Source organism: Bubalus bubalis, chromosome 5 (genome assembly GCF_019923935.1).
Source record: "Bubalus bubalis isolate 160015118507 breed Murrah chromosome 5, NDDB_SH_1, whole genome shotgun sequence".
In the NCBI taxonomy this organism is placed as follows: Eukaryota; Metazoa; Chordata; class Mammalia; order Artiodactyla; family Bovidae; genus Bubalus; species Bubalus bubalis.
This window is the reverse complement of record NC_059161.1, coordinates 112,857,700-112,879,037: the sequence shown is the minus strand read 5'-3', so window position 1 is coordinate 112,879,037 and position 21,338 is coordinate 112,857,700. Positions and strand designations below refer to the sequence as shown.

The 21,338-nt window shown below is 46.1% G+C and overlaps 1 protein-coding gene across 2 annotated transcripts in view; it reads right to left on the bottom strand.

Annotated features, from left to right (window-relative positions):
• The window catches only part of FLI1 (Fli-1 proto-oncogene, ETS transcription factor), a 133,828-nt gene that overhangs the window by 6,870 nt on the left and 105,620 nt on the right, over nucleotides 1–21,338 (bottom strand). The window contains exons 6-7 of one of the 2 annotated variants that reach the window (XM_006072380.4): nucleotides 2,721–2,786; nucleotides 971–1,030 (exon numbers count right to left, since the gene is read on the bottom strand). In XM_006072380.4, the coding sequence (XP_006072442.1) occupies nucleotides 971–1,030; nucleotides 2,721–2,786 (126 nt within the window). The remainder of the gene's footprint in view (nucleotides 1–970; nucleotides 1,031–2,720; nucleotides 2,787–21,338) is intronic. The other variant, XM_025286401.3, reaches the window with a different exon arrangement.

The window sequence follows — 21,338 nt, the reverse complement described above, 5'->3', positions numbered from 1 at the left end:
CGCAAAAGTCAGACAGGACTGAGCAACTGAACAACAATGTCTAATTTTGTTGTTGGGGACTTTTTAAATCCTCCATTTCAAATCCTCTCTGACTTGTGTTTCACAGTCAGCAAGTTCTCAGCCTTCCTGAAGAAATGCAGGTCAACTTTCTACTGCTTATCTTCAATGGAAATGGAAAACCAAGTATGTTCACCCAAAGCAACAGCATGTTCAGAGCTTACTCTAAGCTGTGTCCCAAGAGAGACCGAGCTGGGCTTGGGAGGGCACAAATGGCTGTCTTCAGATTCATGAAGAACCTTCACAGAGAACAAGAGGAAGACCTTTCCACAGGGCAAACTGGGAAGCTTGAATGGAAGATACAGCATTGGGGGGACTTTGGCTCAAATGGTGGAACTGAGCCTGGTTAGGTATTGAGCTCCCATAGCTGTAAGTATTCAAGTGGGGATGATGCAGTCACAAGACTGAGATGTTACAGGATGTTGTAAACCTCCTGAGATGTTACAGGAGGATGTTGTAGACCTAGATGTCTCTAGGTTCCCTTGCCATACGAAGAGTCTCCAATTCCATGGTTTTCAAAGTTGCTCTGCCTTAATTGTTAAGGAGATTCATTACAGGGATGGAAGAAGGTGAAGCAACTTGGGGGTTTGGGATGATAGCTCTCATATTCCCCAAATCCAGCTATGTGGCTTCTGGCAAATCACTTCACCTCTTGAGATCTCGGTTTCTTTATTTTACAACATGAAACATGTTAATCTTGAGGTTCCTTTCACCTCTGATATGTCATGAGTCTCTCCACGTTCCAGGGCTAGGTGCACCATGGACAGATCTAGGACAGTGTCAAATATAGGATTCTATGAAGAAGAACAGTGATGACAAACACAAGATACTGTCTAAATCCTCCTCTGCTGACCACGTGGCACCAGTGGCCGCACAGGAAACAAAGGAGGACTCGAACATCATGGACAGGTACCTGGTTGGGGCCGCTGCTCAGTATTCTTACTCATCGTTTGTGCTCCAGCAAGAGGGGGACCTGCGGCAAGAAGAGAAATATGGTAAGTGGAGCCATTCTCCACGAAGGGGAGGGAATGTCTCGTCAAGCACATCCCCACCGAGCAGGACAATTGTGCTTTCCCATTCACTCCCTCACTCGGTCACTCTACTCATTTATTCATTTTATGTTATAAATATTTATCCAGAATCTATGTACTGGCACTGTTCTCGATGCTAAGGACCCAGCACTGAGCAAGGGGTTCCTGCCAGAGCTTACATTTTAATGGAGGAGACAATGATAAACAGCAATAAATACAGAGAAGGAGCATGTCTGATGGTACTGGGGCTGTGGATTTCATTTTTAAATAGAAAACTGAGAAAGGTCTTTAATGAGAAGGTGGCATTTGAGCGCCAGTCTCCTGCTCCTGTATTTCCACATCTTGTGAGCTCCCCTCTTTGTGGCATCTCTTAGTACACCCTTCCTGCTCCTGCCATCACGTCACATATCCACGTTAGAGCTGTGTTGCTTCTTGCACCGTCTTTGGCTTCATCTGACTGGCATCCTCACCACTCCTCTGTCTTCTCACTGACCCTTCAAATGCTATTTAGCCAGTTTAATCTCCATAAACCACTTCACTCCACCATCCAAAAACCTCAGTGACTCGATGTTGACTAAAGCACTGAGGTCTATGATCCGAGCATCTTTGAACCCCTTCCTCACCCTTCCAGACTTTTCTTTTCCTTTGTGCACCCTAAACTCCAGGAACCCAAGTCCTCCCTGACTCTCAGACATATTGACCTTGATGTCTTTCCCTGACCCCACCTCTCTTGGGAGGGCATCTTTCCCATCTCTCTGGGTCCAAATCCTGCCTCTCTTTCTAGAACCAACTCTTATGATTCCAGGTCCCCAAGGTGTTCCTGATGCCACCCGGAGAGAAAGGGTTTTGTGTGTGTGTGTGTGTGTGTGTGTGTGTGCTTGACTCCTCTCCCCTCCTGGAGAGACTGGTCCATGCGGGTTCACCATGTGAAACCCACACTGCCCAGGGCTGGAGGCAGAGTAAACAGATAATACATATTATTAAAAGGGCTTGTGGCTATTGCTTGGGCATTAATTTTCAGTCCTAACCTCTTTCTTGAAAGAATTCCCTTCACCATCCATTTCTGTGCTTGATATTTTATCTCCAAGAGACAGCAAGATTGACACGTTCTGGGTCAGGACTTTATGAATCATTCTTTCCCCTGCACTCTTCACAGGAGATTCTGGGTCAGATTTCAACACAAACTGATGTCATACCACTAGCATCTCCTCATCCGGTTACCACCCCACCTCAACTTTCCATGAAATGAGGTAGAGATGTTGGTAGGATTCTATCCTGACAATTAGGGAAGCAGGTGAAGTCATGGAGGGTCATTATTGAAACTTAAGTGGCAGAATCCAAATCCAGGGATTTTTCATTCATAAAGAAACTTGTCCTAAGAAACTTGACAACTTCAAACATTCTAAAGCCAAATGCAGTGAAACAAAACTCAAAGGTCTGAGTGAAAATCTCATTATCTTTCTGGGACGAGGTATCACTGACAGGTTCTACATTGGCAATTAATTTTGATGTCCATTCAAAAAGCAGAAAAAGAAAATGCTCACTCTTCTCTTCCTTTCGCTTATGACCCTGTTCTCCACCCCACCCCAGAAAAAGGTTTTCCTCCCAAAGAACAGAGTGACATTTACTTACTTTTGTTGAGGCCAGAATTCATGTTACTGCCCCAACCTCCTCTCCTGACTGAGTCATAGGAAGGGTCTAGTGGAAAAAGACAAATAGAGATACATCAGCCTCAATAGATGTGGATTTGAGCAAATGCCAGGAGATGGTGGACAGGACAGCCTGGCATGCTACAGTCCATGGGGTGGCAGAGTCGGACACAACTGAGTGACTGAACAACAACGAAAGCATCTTCTGCTCTTCAGAAAGGTTGCCTGAAGATTATCTTTTAGTGATCCAGAAAAATTAAATTAACTTAGCAATAACTTCAAGCATCACTAAATTCCAGAAGTGCATTTCCCTGGGGCAAATGGGGATGGGCGGAAGTAACACTGCCACACTGATTAGGAGTCAAAGGGGTGGAAGGAACCCTGAATTTGAAGTCACAGGGTTGGTTCAGGTTCTATCCTTCCACCATTTGTTGTGAGACCTTGGATGAATCCAGACATCCTTGGGCCTCAGCTTTTCAAAATATGTAATTAAGAGTCTTCCCTGGTGGTCCAGTGGATAAGACTTTGTGCTCCCAATGCAGAGGGCCTGGGTTCAGTCCCTGGTCAGGGAACTAGATCCCACATGCTACAGCTAAGAATTCACATGCTGCAACTGAAAAAAAAAAAAACAACAACAAAAAGACCATGTATGCTGAATCTGAAAGTAACCCTGCATGCCACAGTGAAGACTGAAGATCCCGTGTATTCCAACAAAGACACGGCAGTACCAAACACTTTTTTAAAAAAATATGGAAATAAGATTTTACACGATTTAATCTACCTTAAAGGGTGTGCAAATGTTATCAACTGCATATCTGTGTCCTCCTCAAACTCATATGCAGATGTCTAATCCCCAGTGTGATCGTAATAGGAGGTGGGGTTTGGGAGGTAATTGAGTCTTAACGGTGGGGCCATATGAAGAGGGTTAGTGCTCTTATAAGAAGAGGTCACAGAGGTAGCTTGCCTGCGTGCTTCCTGCCATATGAGGGCACAACAAGAAAGCAGCCATCTGCAATCCAGACGGGAGGGCCTCCAACACCTGACCATGCTGGCACATGACCTCAGACTTGCAATCTCCAGAACTGTCGGAAGTTAGTGTTGTGTATAAGCCTCCCAGCTTATCATTCTTTGTTACAGCAGCCCCAAGGGATGAAGACAGGTAATGATCAAATGAGGTAACACGTGTGAAGCATCTTATAAGGCATTCTACAAACATAATCTAGGTTTAGAAAGAAAAAAAGTGTCCAAAGCCTGTGTCCAAAAAAGTGTCCAAAACCCGTGTCCAAAAAAGTGTCCAAAACCCTTTAAGCAGCTCTGCGGAGATGGTCATGTCTAGATTAAAGGCTTGTGGACAAACTGTCTCATAGCCGTGCCTCGAGGCCCCAGCGGTGGTTTCAGCCTCTCATTCCAGCACATGTTTGGGCACATTCTGGACTCTCATTGGCCCCTCAGCTTTTCTGTTGATAGTGGAGAGCTGGGTGATGACCACAGCCAAAGGGAAAGGGGCAGAGGTGTGGCTGGACCAAGAAACAAGGGGCTGGAGAGACGCTTCCCACCTGGACTGCAGAGAGGCTTCCAAATCACCTTGGTGGACACTCTATTGAACCTGAACATTCATGATCCCAACCCTTTTCTTGAAAGAATCCACACACCTCCCTAACCCTGTGCAGAAACTGCTTAACCGACTGGCTGGAAACATCTTTTCCTTTCTCACGCTGTGAGTCCCGTGGAGACACGGAGCAGGAATAGCAGAAGAGCTTAAGGATATAGAATTATGACTTTCAAAGTCTTTCCATGGACAACAAAGAAACCATAAAAACCATCCGGACAAATGGAGTGCAAACCTCATCAAACAACTGTCAGACGGGGTGAAACACAAACCATCCCCCTCCACCCCTTCTGAGCCTCACAAACAAATTAGAATGAGAACTGTAAAGATGGGCTGGTTGGTCCCATGGCCTGTTTTGATTGTTTCTGGCTAAGAAGAACCAAACTACAGGAACAGATTTTTGGTGGAAAAATCCACGTGCACATGCACATTCCTCCTAGTTTTGGAAATTACAATCTTTAGCAATTGCCATGAAAAGCAAAACAGAAAGTGAGGGGATGGAGATGGGAAGAAGGGGAGGGAAGGGGGCAAAAGAGACAGACCTGGCTCATTTGAGTTGTCTGTTTTTATTTTTGACTCTTTTTTTCACAGTTCCATCTGCAAATAGATTCCTGTGCTTGCTTAAAAACAAAGCAGAACAGAAACAAACACAGAACCTAACTTGTTTACAGGCTGGGGTATGTGGTTGAAGGTTCTCATGGGTATTTTCTGGACTGTCTGGCAGGGGGCAACAGTGTGTACAAGGCTGGGGGACCTTTGAGGAAAGGCCAGGTTCTTCCAAACTTCTTCTTTGGGGTTGGGGTGCTGGTTAGGCCTCCAGGCATTTGTCTGGGACTGATTTCTGCAGTGGCTTGTGTATTTGGCTATAGAGTGCAAGTGAAAGAATATGAAACAAGTCCGCTATTCTTGCCTTTATTATTTTTATTATATTAATTAGTTAGCTAAAATTTTCATTGGAGTATGTTGTGTTAATTTCTGCTGTACAGCAAAATGGATCAGTCATGTGTATACATATATCCCCTCTTTTTTATATTTCCTTTCCGATTAGATCACCACAGAGCACTGAATAGAGTTCCCTGAGTTGTAGAATAGGTTCCCATTAGTTATCTATTTTATACATGTGTGTGCAATGGCACCCCACTCCAGTACTCTTGCCTGGAAAATCCCATGGACGGAGGAGCCTGGTAGGCTGCAGTCCATGGGGTCGCTAACAGTCAGACACGACTAAGCGACTTCACTTTCACTTTTCACTTTCATGCATTGGAGAAGGAAAGGGCAACCCACTCCAGTGTTCTCGCCTGGAGAATCCCAGGGATGGGGGAGCCTGGTGGGCTGCCGTCTATGGGGTCGCACAGAGTCGGACACGACTGAAGCGATGCAGCAGCAGCAGCAGCAGCTGTGTGCTTAGTCGTGCCTGACTCTTTGCGACCACATGGACTATAGCCCACCATGGGATTTTCCAGGCAAGAATACTGGAGTGGGTTGCCATTTCCTCCTCCAGGGGATCTTCCCTACCCAGGGATCAAACCCACATCTCCTGTGCCCTATACATTGGCAGGCAGGTTCTTTTACCACTGAGTCACCTGGGAAGCACCATTTTATATGTAGTAATGTATATATGTCAATTTCAATCTCTCAGTTCATCCCACCCCTCCTCCATCCCCCTTGTATATCCATACTTTTTTTGTTCTCTATATCTGTGTCTCTATTTCTGCTTTGTAAATAAATAAGATCATCTATACCAATCTTTTCAGATTCCACATATATGCATTAATATACAATATTTGTTTTTCTCTTTCTGACTTCACTCTGTATGAAAAAAACATGATTCAAAAAGACACATACATCGCAGTGTTCACTGAACTGTTCACAGTATCCAGGACATGGAAACAAAGTTGTCCATCAACAGAGGAAAGGATAAAGAAGATGTAGGACATATACACAATGGAATATTATTCAGCCATAAAAAGGAACACAAATGGGTCATTTGTAGATGACCCTGTCCTTGCCTTTAAATAGGAGAAGATAACAAATAGAAGACTGTGAGGCTGTACAGGTCATGTGCCAAAGGAGTGCTGGAGATCCTGGGGGTGAAGGAGGGAGAAGCCAGTCTAAGTGGGGCTGGGTGGCTTGAGTGAGGCCTCTTTGGAGAGAAGAGAGCATGCATCAGAGGTGGGCATGTGGCAGACGTGAGCAGTGAGATGTGAATGTGTTGGGTGGGAGACAACCACCTGTGGGTCTGCAGTTGGGGGGATGAGGTCAGGCTCAAGACCATGTCCACGGCCGATCAACAAGCTTAGTGGCCCTGGGTCACAGGCCACAGAAACCAGGAGAGGCCCCTTCTACTGCTGCTAAGTCACTTTAGTCGTGTCCAACTCTGTGCGACCCCATAGACAGCAGGGATTCTCCAGGCAAGAACACTGGAGTGGGTTGCCATTTCCTTCTCCAATGCATGAAAGTGAAAAGTGAAAGTGAAGTCGCTCAGTCGTGTCCGACCCTCAGCGACCCCATGGACTGCAGCCTACCGGGCTCCGGAGAGGCCCCTGGCAGGTGGCAATACCGTGAACACACGATGTGGTGGAGCAGACAGCCCGTGGTGGATGGATGCAGTGGGTACCGGGGGGACGAGAGGTGAACCTAACAGGAACGGAATAGAAAGTGGAATAGAAAGTGACAAATTCATGCAAAGAGAAATAACAAATCACCGAGTTCCAGGAATTGGTATGTGTTATCTGAAGTTTTGACTTGACTTGTGACTTACTCTGCACTGATAAGATCTCTGACTCAGAGTTTTCGAAGCAGTTTTTTTCTCGATCTTTAATTTACTGGAGGAATCAATCCATCCTCTCTGAAAGCTATGTTATATTCATTCAGAAGAAACTTTTTTTTTTTAAGGCCCACCTTAAGGCTTTGGCTATAGTTACCATCAACTTCTTACCAGCTATCCTCCTATTCTTTTTTTAATTTAAGGATGATGGCTTTACAGAATTTTGTTGTTTTTCTGTCAAACCTCAACATGAATCAGCCGTAAGTATACATATATCCCCTCCTATTCTTTTATTCTAACAGTCAGATCAGATCAGTCGCTCAGTCGTGTCCAACTCTTTGCGACCCCATGAATCACAGCACGCCAGGCCTCCCTGTCCATCACCAACTCCCGGAGTTCACTCAGACTCACGTCCATTGAGTCAGTGATGCCATCCAGCCATCTCATTCTCTGTCGTCCCCTTCTCCTCTTGCCCCCAATCCCTCCCAGCATCAGAGTCCTTTCCAATGAGTCAACTCTTTGCATGAGTGGCCAAAGTACTGGAGTTTCAGCTTTAGCATCATTCCTTCCAAAGGAATCCCAGGGCTGATCTCCTTCAGAATGGACTGGTTGGATCTCCTTGCAGTCCAAGGGACTCTCAAGAGTCTTCTCCAACACCACAGTTCAAAAGCATCAATTCTTTGGCGCTCAGCCTTCTTCACAGTCCAACTCTCACATCCATACATGACCACAGGAAAAACCGTAGCCTTGACTAGACGAACCTTTGTTGGCAAAGCAATGTCTCTGCTTTTGAATATGCTATCTAGGTTGGTCATTCTAACAGTAGAGGCATGCAAAAGTTACAGGACACCTGGATGAATTCCCTGTAACCAACAGAGGGCAGGTCGTGGCTGGATTTTTCTCTAGTGGTTGATACTCTATCAGAGGAGTGTCTGGCACCTCTGTCTTTTCCTGCAATGCCCTGGGGGTCTGGGGGAAGCCTGGTTGAGAGAACTTCTGAGGTCCCCACCAACCCTAAAGTCCTATACTGTTGCTGCTACTGCTAAGTCACTTCAGTCATGTTCGACTCTGTGCGACCCCATAGATGGCAGCCCACCGGGCTCCCCCATCCCTGGGATACTCCAGGCAAAAACACTGGAGTGGGTTGCCATTTCCTTCTCCAGTGCATGAAAGTGAAAAGTGAAAGTGAAGTCGCTCAGTCGTGTCCGACTCTTAGCGACCCCATGGACTGCAGCCTACCAGGCTCCTCCGTCCATGGGATTTTCCAGGCAAGAGTACTGGAGTGGGGTGCCATTGCCTTCTCCAAAAGTCCTTTAGTAGGTACCAAAAAAAAAGTGACAGAAACAGAAAGGCCACAAGCAATCAGCCTGAAGTGCCTCCTCCAGCGAAGGTAACAGAGCAATAAACAGCATCGGTCATGCCTACAGCCAAGGGTCCCGGAGCAGAGTGTGAAATCAGAGCAGCAAAGGCCACAAGGCTCCCTTCCCACATGCTCTTTCATTTCCACCCACTTGCCTGGAAAACCCCGCCCCTGGAATCTGAGTCCACAAAGGACACCTGGGTCCACTTACTGTCAGTGGGCACTGGGGTACGTGAGGGCACCTACTAAATGGAAGTTTGAAATGAAAGCCAGTGTTTTTGGATTAAGTCCTACTGCTAGGATAGAGCTGAAGATGGGGAAGGCCAAGATCAAGAGCTAAGATCTGGCATTCTGCCTTAGAGGTTGGAAGCACCAGGGCAGCCCTGCAGATTAAATGAGGTACCCAGGCAAACAGCTGGCACAGTGCCTAGCACAGAGTGAAACTCAGTGAACATTAGCAAGTAATATTATTGCAATTACTGCTATATTTGCATCATTAAATACCTTATGAATGTTCAAACTCAGAAACAGGTTGGCCAGCCCTACCAAATATACATTAACCCCCCTCTCTTTGCTTCCATCCATCTTACTTTGCTCTACTTATTTTTCCATGTATCGCCTAATTTAATCAAGTAGGCTATGGTTTTTCCAGTGGTCATGTATGGATGTGAGAGTTGGACTACTGGTCATGTATGGATGTGAGAGTTGGACTACAAAGAAAGCTGAGTGCTGAGGAATTTATGCTTTTGAACTGTGGTGCTGGAGAAGACTCTTGAGAGTCCCGGACTGCAAGGATATCCAACCAGTCCATCCTAGAGGAGATCAGTCCTGGGTGTTCATTGGTAGAACTGATTTTGAAGCTGAAACTCCAATACTTTGGCCACCTGATGTGAAGAGCTGACTCTTTTGAAAAGACCCTGATTCTGGGAAACATTGAGGGCAGGAGGAGAAGGGGATGACAGAGGATGAGATGGCTGGATGGCATCACCGATTCAATGGACATGGGTTTGGGTGGACTTTGGGAGTTGGTGATGCACAGGGAGGCCTGGCGTGCTGCGGTTCATGGGGTCGCAAAGAGTTGGACACAACTGAGCGACTGAACTGAACTGAATTCATGATGGTTATTGTCTGCATCTCCCACCTGAATGTCAGGTCCATTAGGGTCAGGACCCCTCTTTGGTTCTCTGATACAACAAAGCACCCAGCCCAGAGCACGCACACAATAAATATTCATTGAATGAATGAATGAATGCCCAGCCAACATTTTCTCCTTCTTGCTAAATAGACACACTTCCTCTTGTTGTTGACTATTTTCCTAGCTGATGGGCATTCTAAGCCTCTGCCCAGACTTCTCCCCACTAAATGAAGTCACCAGTGATTCCATTCTGGGTGTGTGCTAAGTCACTTCAGTCGTGTCTGACGCTTTGTGACCCCATGGACTACAGTCAGGCTCCTCTGTCCATAGGGCTCTTCAGGCAAGAATACTGGAGTGGGTTGTCATGCCGTCCTCCAGGGATGCCATGCCCTTCCTGACCCAGGGATTGAACCTGAGTCCCTTATGACTCCTGCATTGATAGGCAGGTTCTTTACCACCAGCGCCACCTGGGAAAACCCATTCCAGTCTGGGTGATGGGTGATATATGAGTGTACACAGTTAACCCGGGCTGCCCTCTGAGCAGAATGGCCTACAGTCCTCCTACAACAAAGCACAGGCAGAAAGCTGTCCCCACAGGAAGCCCAGGACTAGATGCCACTCATTCAGGTGACCTGCTGTGTATCTTATATATATTTTAACAATGTCAATGTTCAAATGAAGACTTGTTTTTTATTCCTAAAAGTCATACAAGTGAGAACTCAGCATGATGGTCAGTTCTGGTACCAGACACTCAAACAGAAATGTATCTACAACCAAAATGGAAAAGCCTGGACCCAGGAGCTACCCAACAACTCAGAGTCCTGCACACTCTGCCTCCCTGATACCCAGCTGCCCATCCGCATGTGGGCCATTCTCCTGTGGGGTATACCTGGCTCAGGAGGCGGCCTTGAGTGTCCCCTGGGCACTGCTGTCTGCTTTCTGAGAACTGACTTCTGAAAACACACTTAAGCAGGCGACCGAGGGTGCGTGTGTGTGCACCAAGTCGCTTCAGTCATGTCCGACCCTTTGTGACTCCATGGACTGTAGCCCGCCAGGCTCCTCTGTCCATGGGATTCTCCAGGCAGGAATACTGGAGTGGGCTGCCATGCCCTCCAGGGGATCTTCCTGACCCAGGGATCGAACCCACAGCTCATGTCTCCTGCATTGGCAGGTGGGGTCTTTACCTCTGGCGCCACCTGGGAAGCCCCTGACCAAGGGTACAACAGGTGAAAATGTGACTGTTAGGAGCCCTCAGAGTAGCTGGTCTCAGAACTTTAGGGTGGCAGCAGATGCTTGATCAAGAGAAAATCACTTTTTACTTCAGTGATGCCTTCTACCCCCGGCTTGATAATCAATCTTATTGTAATAAGCTTTTTCAGAGGATCTTCCCAGAAGGGCTCTGCCCGGAGCTTATCGTTTCAGGCAGTCCTGACATCCACTCTGGCCAAAGCTGAGAAAGACTGAGCCTCATTCTGGGCACTGCTAGGCATTGTGGATAATTCAGCTTCACGTATATAATGGTCTGAACAGTATCTTCATTATAGCATGTCTGGTGTGGCTGACTTGACCTTCAATGGTCTCTTAGATTCCAGGGGAGCCTCCTGGGGTGGAGAAATATGAGCATGGAGATTTTTTTTTTTTTTTCTGAAAACTCCTTGTGGGAAGGGGAAGACTTTCTCTGGACGTGACCTTCTCACAGACATCCCAGTGTTAACTCAGCTTCTGTGTGAAGCTGTTAAACGGGTCCTAGAAACCTGGCCAAACATCTCAGGAAAGCTTTCTTTCTGCTCTGATGCCGACGGTTCGCTGTCTGAAGGCCCAGTGTCCCAGGCAACACGCAGCTCCACATTCTGTCATGACCTCACCCGGGGGCCAGAGATGCAGGAGACGCGGGTACAAAAGCCTCTCTCTTCCTCCCTTCCGGCATGAGCCCGTGCTCTCGATTACTTGATGGAAAAAGATGAATATTCCCTGAAACTTCTCTTCGAGTTTCTGGTTGGCAGCACCTCACCCTGTTTATCCTTGGAAAGCCTGGCTTCTGAATGCAGACCTTTCAGCAGGACAGGCAAGGCGGCTCCAGCTCAAGGTAGAGGCTTCTCTCAGTCTGATCCAGACCTCCTTTCTTGGAAGAGCGAGGTTGCCCAAGGAGAAAAACTCTAAGAAAGGGAACCCCTAAGTCCAAAGCCCCAAGCTTCCCAAGAAAGAGCCAAACCCACCAGGAGGAAGACCCATTGCTCAAACTCCGCCATCTATAGGTAACATGTGTTTTTTGTTGTTGTTTTATTGTGGGGGGAGGGGGCTTCATGAGGCCTGTGGGATCTTAGTTCCCTGACCAGGGATCAAACCGGCACTCCCTGTGTTGGAAGGTGGATTCTTCATCACTGGACCACCAGGGAAGTCCCACATACAGGGAAGACTGTACATGAAGACAACATCCTTGCTGTTGGCAGAGGACTCAACGATATGGTCCTCCATAACCCCCATCCCTCTGAGGCCCTGGGGTATAAGAGGTCCAGCCTAAGTGGAGGAGCAGGTCTGGCTTGGCCACCAGTCCAGCTCTGCTTCTCTCTGGGCTCTTTCTTTTGCCCTGCCCAGCATGCCGAACCTTCCAGACTCAGGACCAGCCCTGTGCCAGCCACCATCGCCATACAGCCCCTGCCAGTCATCGTAGCAGACATCTGACCTGCTGGCCTGGCCTGCCACTTTCAAAGTTGTGCTAAGGCAATGGGCACCTGGGCTGTGCAAGGTCATACAGGGCGTGGGCCCCCTTGGGCAGACACCCTTTCTCTCCAGAAGGTCGGTGGTTATGCTTCAGATCCCAGCCCTGGCGAACGATCATCGTCAAAAGGTTACTCTGCCTTTTTGAACCCCATGTTCTGCTTCTCTAAAAATATTAGTAACAGATGCTGCATAGGATTGCTAGAAAGATTAAATAATGATTCGCTCAATGGCAATTTAAAAAATATACACAATATACACGTAGTCTATACAATCTTGCTTGCACCTCTAAGATGTTGGTCTTGGTGAAGTGAGGTTAGAAAGCTCACCAGGGAAAACCCTGAAAAAGAAGAGAAGCTGTAAAGGAGGAAGGAGAGTCCCATTCCTGTGCTCCGAGATCAGTGATTCCCAAACAGGAAGAAAGTCTCACTCTCTTTTAGAAGAATGGATGACAGCAAGTCTCCTACATATGAATGCGTTCCTTTCCGAGAGCGCGTTCGTAAGTCCAATCTGTTTGTAAGTCCAACACAGTTAGCCTAGGTACCCAACTAACACCATCGTTATCCTTCAGTGCATCTTAGCAGTACCGGCCACATCACTGCTCCTCTTACTCTTCTTTCTGGACATCCTGGGCTTGAAATAAAGATGTTGTACCACCATATTCTATACAAGACTGTAAAGAACATGAAAACACAATTACCTGTAGAGGATGCAGGCACGTGAACTAACTTATGTGACTTGAAGTACAAACGCACGTTCACATCTTTGAAAGGTCACAACTTGAAGGTTCGTATGTAGGGGACTTGCTGTATCCTGGATCCCAGTTTAGAATTGCTGGCCTAGAAGCTGGTGAGGGCCTCTGCCTCTGGCTGCCTGCTGGTCTACTACTAGCCTAGGTTTTACCCAGCATTCTTCCCGCTGCCCCCGACTGTCAGCTCCCTCAGCTCCCTGCCCAGCCAGCCCTGGAGCTCTGAGCTGGGTCCTCACCTCTTGGCAACCTCATCTACAAGGACAGCTCAGCCTTAGCCTTGGAGGCATCAGGGGGTCTTGGCTTCCACGGAGACCTCAAGAAGAGGGAAATATCTAGGCAAGGCTTGCCTCAAACTTGGAATGCATGGAGAAGAAAAAAGAACAAACATCCTGGATCAGATTTCTTTTGCTCAAGGATTTGTCCTGGAATCCAAACAGCCTCGGAGCCTCGGAGCCAGCCCTGCTGCGTGGAGGAGAGTGAAGCTACTGTTTCAGATATTTCACGTGAAGAAATATCTGAAAGGACACATGAGAGAAATGCTTAAAGAATGGTCGGCTTTCAAAGATGATGGCTAGAGAGGCCAGTGGTACCTTCTCTGCACAGCCTCACCCTGGTCCCACGAGGCTGGACCTGCTAAGGCCGGCCCCTCCCTGGCTCCGCTCCTCCCACGGGGCTCTGTGTCTGAATGACACACAAGCCTCAATGACCTCTTTATTTTGATAAGGCCTCCAAGTGGGATTTGGAGGCCAGCCTTGTGTGGAAAAGCAATTCATACTGACTCCATTAGTTGGGTGTTTGCCAGAACCCCCCTCTACGTTAGGCAGTGTAGACGCAACTAAATTGCAGACTTCTTGGGTCAAATCTGCCTCAGGTTTAAGACTATTCCAGGTCAGAACAAGAAAACCTAACCGGTTGCTCACTTAGGTAACAGGCTTGAGATGAATGAGTGGCCATCTGTGTTCAGCCCCCTGGGTCCCCTGAGAGCCGGGATCTGATGCGCTCCCGTCCACTTCCTAGGGGGGGTTGCCCTCACTCTACCTGATTATTCGGGACACAGTCCTACATATGATGCATGACTCAAATTTTGCATCTTTTCCTCCCAAAGTTCTGCAAAGGCTCACTGGTGAGGGTCTCATGGTATAACCCTCGTTTTGTTCAGCTTCCTGCTGTGATCCTTGGTGCACTTATGCCTCTTGCCTGGTGAGCATCTTTGGGAAGGGAGGGACTATCTTATCACCTGGTTTTCCTTTCCCACGCCCAGGTTCCTCTTCTCTTCCAGCATGAGCTATTGGGCCTCGCTGATATCTCATACTCCACAAACATTCATTCATTCAGCAACGTTTTAGTGAATGCGTATTATGGTGCTGGACCCTCTTCAGTGTGTGGAGAATGCATTGGTGGCCAAACACACAACCTTGCTCTGGGAGCTGACATTCAGAACACACAGTGCTGCGCTGTGCTTAGTCCCTCAGTCGTGTCTGACTCTTTGCGACCCCATGGGCTATAGCCCGCCAGGCTCCTCTGTTCATGGGATTTCCCAGCCAAGAATATTGGAGTGGATTGCCATTTCTTCCTCCAGGGGATCATCCCAACCCAGGGATTGAACCCAAGTCTCCTGTGTCTTCTGCACTGCAAGCAAATTCTTTACCCACTGAGCCATCAGTGAAGTGAAAGTCGCTCAGTCGTGTCCAACTCTTTGCGACCCCATGGACTATACAGTCCGTGGAATTCTCTGGGCCAGAATACTAGAGTGGGTAGCCTTTCCTTTCTCTGGGGGATCTTCCCAACCCAGGGATTGAACCTAGGTCTCCTGCATTGCAGGCAGATTCTTTACCAGCTGAGCCAAGGTTCAGTTCAGTTCAGTCACTCAGTCATGTCTGACTCTTTGAGACCCCATGAACCGCAGCACAACAGGCCTCCCTGCCCATCACCAACTCCCAGAGTCCACCCAATCCCATGTCCATCGAGTCGATGATGCCATCCAGCCATCTCATCCTCTGTCGTCCCCTTCTCCTCCTGCCTTCAATCTTTCCCAGCATCAGGGTCTTTTCAAATGAGTCAGCTCTTTGCATCAGCTGGCCAAAGTTTTGGAGTTTCAGGTTCAGCATCAGTCCTTCCAATGAACACCCAGGACCGATCTCCCTTAGGATGGACTGGTTGGATCTCCTTGCAATCCAAGGGACTCCCAACACCACAGTTTAAAAGCGTCAATTCTTCGGCGCTCAGCTTTCTTTATAGTCCAAGTCTCGCATCCATACATGACCACTGGAAAAACCATAGCCTTGACTAGACGGATCTTTGTTGGCAAAGTAATGTCTCTGCTTTTTAATATGCTGACTAGGTTGTTCATAACTTTCCTTCCAAGGAGTAGTGTCTTTTAATTTCATGGCTGCAATCACCATCTGCAGTGATTTTGGAGCCCAAAAAAATAAAGTCTGACACTGTTTCCACTGTTTCCCCATCTATCTGCCATGAAGTGATGGGACCAGATGCCATGATCTTAGTTTTCTGAATTGAGCTTTAAGCCAACTTTTTCACTCTCCTCTTTCACTTTCATCAAGAGGTTCTTTAGTTCTTCTTCACTTTCTGCCATAAGGGTGGTGTCATCTGCATATCTGAGGTGATTGATATTTCTCCCGGCAATCTTGATTCCAGCTTGTGTTTCCTCCAGCCCAGTGTTTCTCATGATGTACTCTGCATATAAGTTAAATAAGCAGGGTGACAATATACAGCCTTGATGTACTCCTTTTCCTATTTGGAACCAGTCTGTTGTTCCATGTCCAGTTCTAACTGTTGCTTCCTGACCTGTATACATGTTTCTCAAGAGGCAGGTCAGGTGGTCTGGTACGCCCATGTCTTTCAGAATTTTCCACAGTTTATTGTGATCCACACAGTCAAAGGCTTTGGCATAGTCAATAAAGCAGAAATAGATGTTTTTCAGGGAAGCTCCCAAAACACATAGTAAACTGCATTGTAAATTAGAAGCTGGTGAGTGCTATGAGAAAAAGAAAACGGGAAGGAGAGGGCCTCACTGATGACACAATTTTGAACAAAGACTTGGCCTGTCTAATGTTAGGAACATAAAACTCTCCATAGTGCCATGATTTTCCTTTGAAAAGTGACTGGGTCACCCTAATTGATCTCAAAGCCCTTCCACAAAGTTAATCCCTCAGTGTCAGTTCTTTAGATGGTGAGAATTATTTTATGATAGAAGATTAAAAAAAAAATTAGCTAAAAAACTCAATAGTATCTTTTGTATGTTTGGATGAGAGATAGTAAAAGGTGAAATAAGTCTGCTCTATTAGAGTCTGGCCACCTAATGTGAAGGGTCATTGGAAAAGACCCTGATGCTGGGAATGACTGAAGGCAAAAGAAGAAGGGGTTGGCAGAGAATGTGATGGCTATATAGCATCATTGACTCAACGGACATGAATTTGAGCAAACTCAGGGAGATAGTAAAGGACAGGAGAGCCTGGTGTGCTGCAGTCCATGGGGTTGCAAAGAGTCGGCCATGACTTAGCAACTGAACAATAACAACAACAATTAAAGAGTTCACCAATTTTTGCATATTTAGAATCAAGGTATTGTCAAATCTATGGTCCCAGACTCATATTGACATAGGAAAGCCATTTAAACGAAGAAACTTAAAATCCCACACTTCCTATGCCTTGCTTTTGAGCCACCTCTAAAGTGGACTACAGGAAAGGGCATTTCTCTGGGGTCACTGTGAATGAGAAATAGACAAGCGAGTTTTCCCCAGTCGAACACTCAATCTTTGCGGCCAGTGCATGAGCCCCAGAACACCCCCGCCTTTGTGTTCTGTGTTCACACATCAAAAGCACCGGGATTAGGGTATGCCTGGTGGTCCAGTGGCTGAGACTCCGAGCTTCCAATGCAGGGGTCATGGGTTCGAGCCCTGGTCAGGGAACTAGATCCCACATGCCACAACTAAGTGTTCGAATGCTGTAACTAAAAAAGATTCCGTGTGCTGCATATAAAAGTGGCAACTAAAGATCCGGCGTGCCACAACTAAGACCTGATGCAGCCAAACAAATAAATATTAAAGAAAAAAAAGCACAGGAGTTAAAGACAAAGAACCATGAGCAGGTGGAGTGTGGTCTCACTTACATAATAGAATCTGAGGCTTCTTTTCAGGCTGGAAGGGACTTCAGACATTATCTAAACCAGACATGCAAATTAGCACAGGCCTGGAGGCCCAAAGCCTGAGAGAAAGCATATGCGACCATATAAGAATTTTAATAGAAATTGAAAGTATGACTCACAGCAGAAAAAACTGCCTTTCTCTAAACTCCAGGATATTGGGCAGGACGGACCATTCTTTTTATAGGCAGGCCAAAGACTTTGGAAGCTCAAGGAGTTTTCAAAGTCAGAGTGAGAACAATTCTCATCTCTTTGGAAGAGGGATACCTAAATCTTATCGAGTCTAAGGTCACGTGTGATGTAATTAAGGACTCTTAGGGATTTTCACGGGAAGGAATTCCGTGATTCCTCTTTAATTCATTCCCATTAGGGAAATAGTTCATTGCCGTGGAAGGAACGCTACATGAGGCTTCAGAACTTCTCGGGTTGCTTTCCATCTCTGCCAGTTACCAGCTGTGTGAGCTCGCGCAGGTGACAATCTCTCTGAACCTCTCAGGCCACCTATCTGTAACAGGGGAAAAATGATTCTCCTAAAATTTAAGAATTTGGAGACGCAAATGGCTTATTTAATCCTCCCAGAGTTCTTTTGGGAATAAATGAGATCATGCATGTGAAAATGCTTTCTACACTCCAAAGTATCATTTAAGATTATAGCTGCTATTCTTTTCCAGAGTTTTATTCCATAGAAATAAGTTAATCTTTCCCATGTCAACCAAGGCTAATTTCTTCTGGTTCTTTGTTTAGGGAAGCAGAAGGATGGAGTATATATTTAATTAAATTGACAAACCAGATTTTCCCTCCCCAGTGAATCCATCGACTGTCAATGGTATTTACTGAATATCTACAGGGCTGGGAAAAGGGATACAGAACAAAACTCTTAGAGATGATAAAGTAATCTGTAGTTACCTTAGCATGGTAGTTAGGTCCACGTACGGCTTGTGAGTAAGGTAGGGTCCTGATAAGTGACTGCATGTAGTCTTTGTGAGTAAAGAAAAAGTTATCTTGAAGAGGATGGAACTTGAATTAGGCCTTGAAGGATGTGTTGGATTTTGATAAAGTAGTAACTCCATTTAATTTACCACTCGCTCTTTAGAATATGCCTAACACAAGAATTTGAACTTCATCAGCGGCATGTTAAACTTTGTATTGATCCTCACATGTGATTGCTTACAGATCCCTGAGGCTGGAGGGGAGACACTCACATGGGTCCTGGTTAGTGTTTCTAACTATAGCATTTCTTCCTCAAAGACGTTAACTTCTCCCAAAAGGCTGTTTCACGAGAAATAATTATTTATTATCTTAGACATGGACTTCTCTGAAGAGGGTTCGTTGTTACATCTTTAAAAATAATTTGGGAAAGTTTTTACAATAAAATAACAACTGATGCTATTTCGCCTTGGCTTTTCACTAGAAGATTTCCCAAGTCCCTTCACCTCTGTCTGGCATAAGAGAAGCTTCTTTTTTCCCCTATTTTTTAAAATTTAAATATTAAAAAAAATTGTTACAATGTTGTGTTGGTTAAGAAGCTTCTTTCTTGAGAGAGAGAAATTTGGTTTATGAGCAGGAGAATAAACAAGCGCCTTTTAAATACTTTTCGGCAACTACTGTCCCTCCAAACAACCGCTGCGATTTCTAAAATCAGTGTATTTTGCAAAACAAAGGCATTTGGAATGTTCTATGTGGAGGCGCACACCAGCGATTTATCTGGAGCACTTGTGGACCTAGCCTTTTCTTTCCAAAGTACCCCGTGACCAGACTCCTCAACAGAGCCAACAGTGGTCACTTCTAGTTTCTATTACAAACCAAGATTCCGTGGTCATGGAAATAGAGTGACATCAACGGAGGCCAATTTCATTTTGAGTCTTAGCTCTGCTATCTGGAATGGGATGACACGTCTGAGTCAAAGTGAAACCTGGTAGAGATGGGAGGTTTAAAATAGTAACAGTTAAGAGTCTGGAGATGAATTGTAAATGCAAAACCCAAACGGCCCATTCAGTAAGTGTGAACCGCCTGAGAAGTGGGCGGGGCTGGGTGGTGCTGCGCCCCGCCCACTGGGCACCCCGCCCGCAGGGGTGGGCGGAGCAGTTTTATGGCTGAGCCCAGTTGGAAGGGTGCTCCGGAGGTCAGTTCAGTTCAGTTCAGTCGCTCAGCTGTATCTGACTCTTTGCGACCCCATGAATCACAGCACGCTAGGCCTCCCTGTCCATCACCAACTCCCGGAGTTCACTCAAACTCATATCCATCGAGTCGGTGACGCCATCCAGCCATCTTATCCTCTGTCGTCCCCTTCTCCTCCTGCCCCCAATCCCTCCCAGCATCAGAGTCTTTTCCAATGAGTCAACTCTTCGCATGAGGTGGTCAAAGTATTGGAGCTTCAGCTTCAGCATCAGTCCTTCCAATGAACACCCAGAACTGATCTCCTTTAGGATGGACTGGTTGGATCTCCTTGCAGTCCAAGGGACTCTCAAGAGTCTTCTCCAACACCACAGTTCAAAAGCATCAATTCTTCAGTGCTCAGCTTTCTTCACAGTCCAACTCTCACATCTATACATGACCACTGGAAAAACCATAGCCTTGACTAGACGGACCTTTGTTGGCAAAGTAATATCTCTGCTTTTCAATATGCTATCTAGGTTAGTCATAACTTTCCTTCCAAGGAGTAAGCATCTTTTAATGTCATGGCTGCAATCACCATCTGCAGGGATTTTGGAGCCCAGAAAAATTAAGTCTGACACTGTTTCTACTGTTTCCCCATCTATTTCCCATGAAGTGATGGGACCAAATGCCATGATCTTCGTTTTCTGAATGTTGAGCTTTAAGCCAACTTTTTCACTCTCCTCTTTCACTTTCATCAAGAGGCTTTTTAGTTCCTCTTCACTTTCTGCCATAAAGGTGGTGTCATCTCCATATCTGAGGTTATTGATATTTCTCCTGGCAATCTTGATTCCAGCTTGTGCTTCTTCCAGCCCAGTGTTTCTCATGATGTACTCTGCATATAAGTTAAATAAGCAAGGGGACAATATACAGCCTTGATGTACTCCTTTTCCTATTTGGAACCAGTCTATTTGGAACCTTTCCTATTTGGAACCTGTCCTGCATACAGGTTTCTCAAGAGGAAGGTCAGGTGGTCTGGTATTCCCATCTCTTTCAGAATTTTCCACAGTTTATTGTGATCCACACAGTCAAAGGCTTTGGCATAGTCAATAAAGTAGAAATAGATGTTTTTCTGGAACTCTCTCGCTTTTTCCATGATCCAGCGGATGTTGGCAATTTGATCTCTGGTTCCTCACCTTTTCTAAAACCAGTTTGAACATCTGGAAGTTCACGGTTCACATATTGCTTAAGCCTGGCTTGGAGAATTTTGAGCATCACTTTACTAGCATGTAAGATGAGTGCAATTGTGTGGTAGTTTGAGCATTCTTTGGCATTGCCTTTCTTTGGGATTGGAATGAAAACTGACCTTTTCCAGTCCTGTAGCCACTGCTGAGTTTTCCAAGTTTGCTGGCATATTGAGTGCAGCACTTTCACAGCATCATCTTTCAGGATTTGAAAGAGCTCAACTGGAATTCCATCACCTCCACTAGCTTTGTTCACAGTGATGCTTTCCAAGGCCCACTTGACTTCACATTCCAGGATATCTGGCTCTAGGTGAGTGATCACACCATCATGATTATCTGGGTCATGAAGCTCTTTTTTGTACAGTTCTTCTGTGTATTCTTGCCACCTCTTCTTAATATCTTCTGCTTCTGTTAGGTCCATACCATTTCTGTCCTTTATTGAGCCCATCTTTGCATGAAATGTTCCCTTGGTATCTCTAATTTTCTTGAAGAGATCTCTAGTCTTTCCCATTCTGTTGTTTTCCTCTATTTCTTTGCATTGATCGCTGAGGAAAGCTTTCTTATCTCTCCTTGCTATTCTTTGGAACTCTGCATTCAGATGCTTATATCTTTCCTTTCCTCCCTTGCTTTTCGCTTCTCTTCTTTTCACAGCTATTTGTAAGGCCTCCCCAGACAGCCATTTTGCCTTTTTGCATTTCTTTTCCATGGGGATGGTCTTGATCCCTGTCTCCTGTACAATGTCACGAACCTCATTCCATAGTT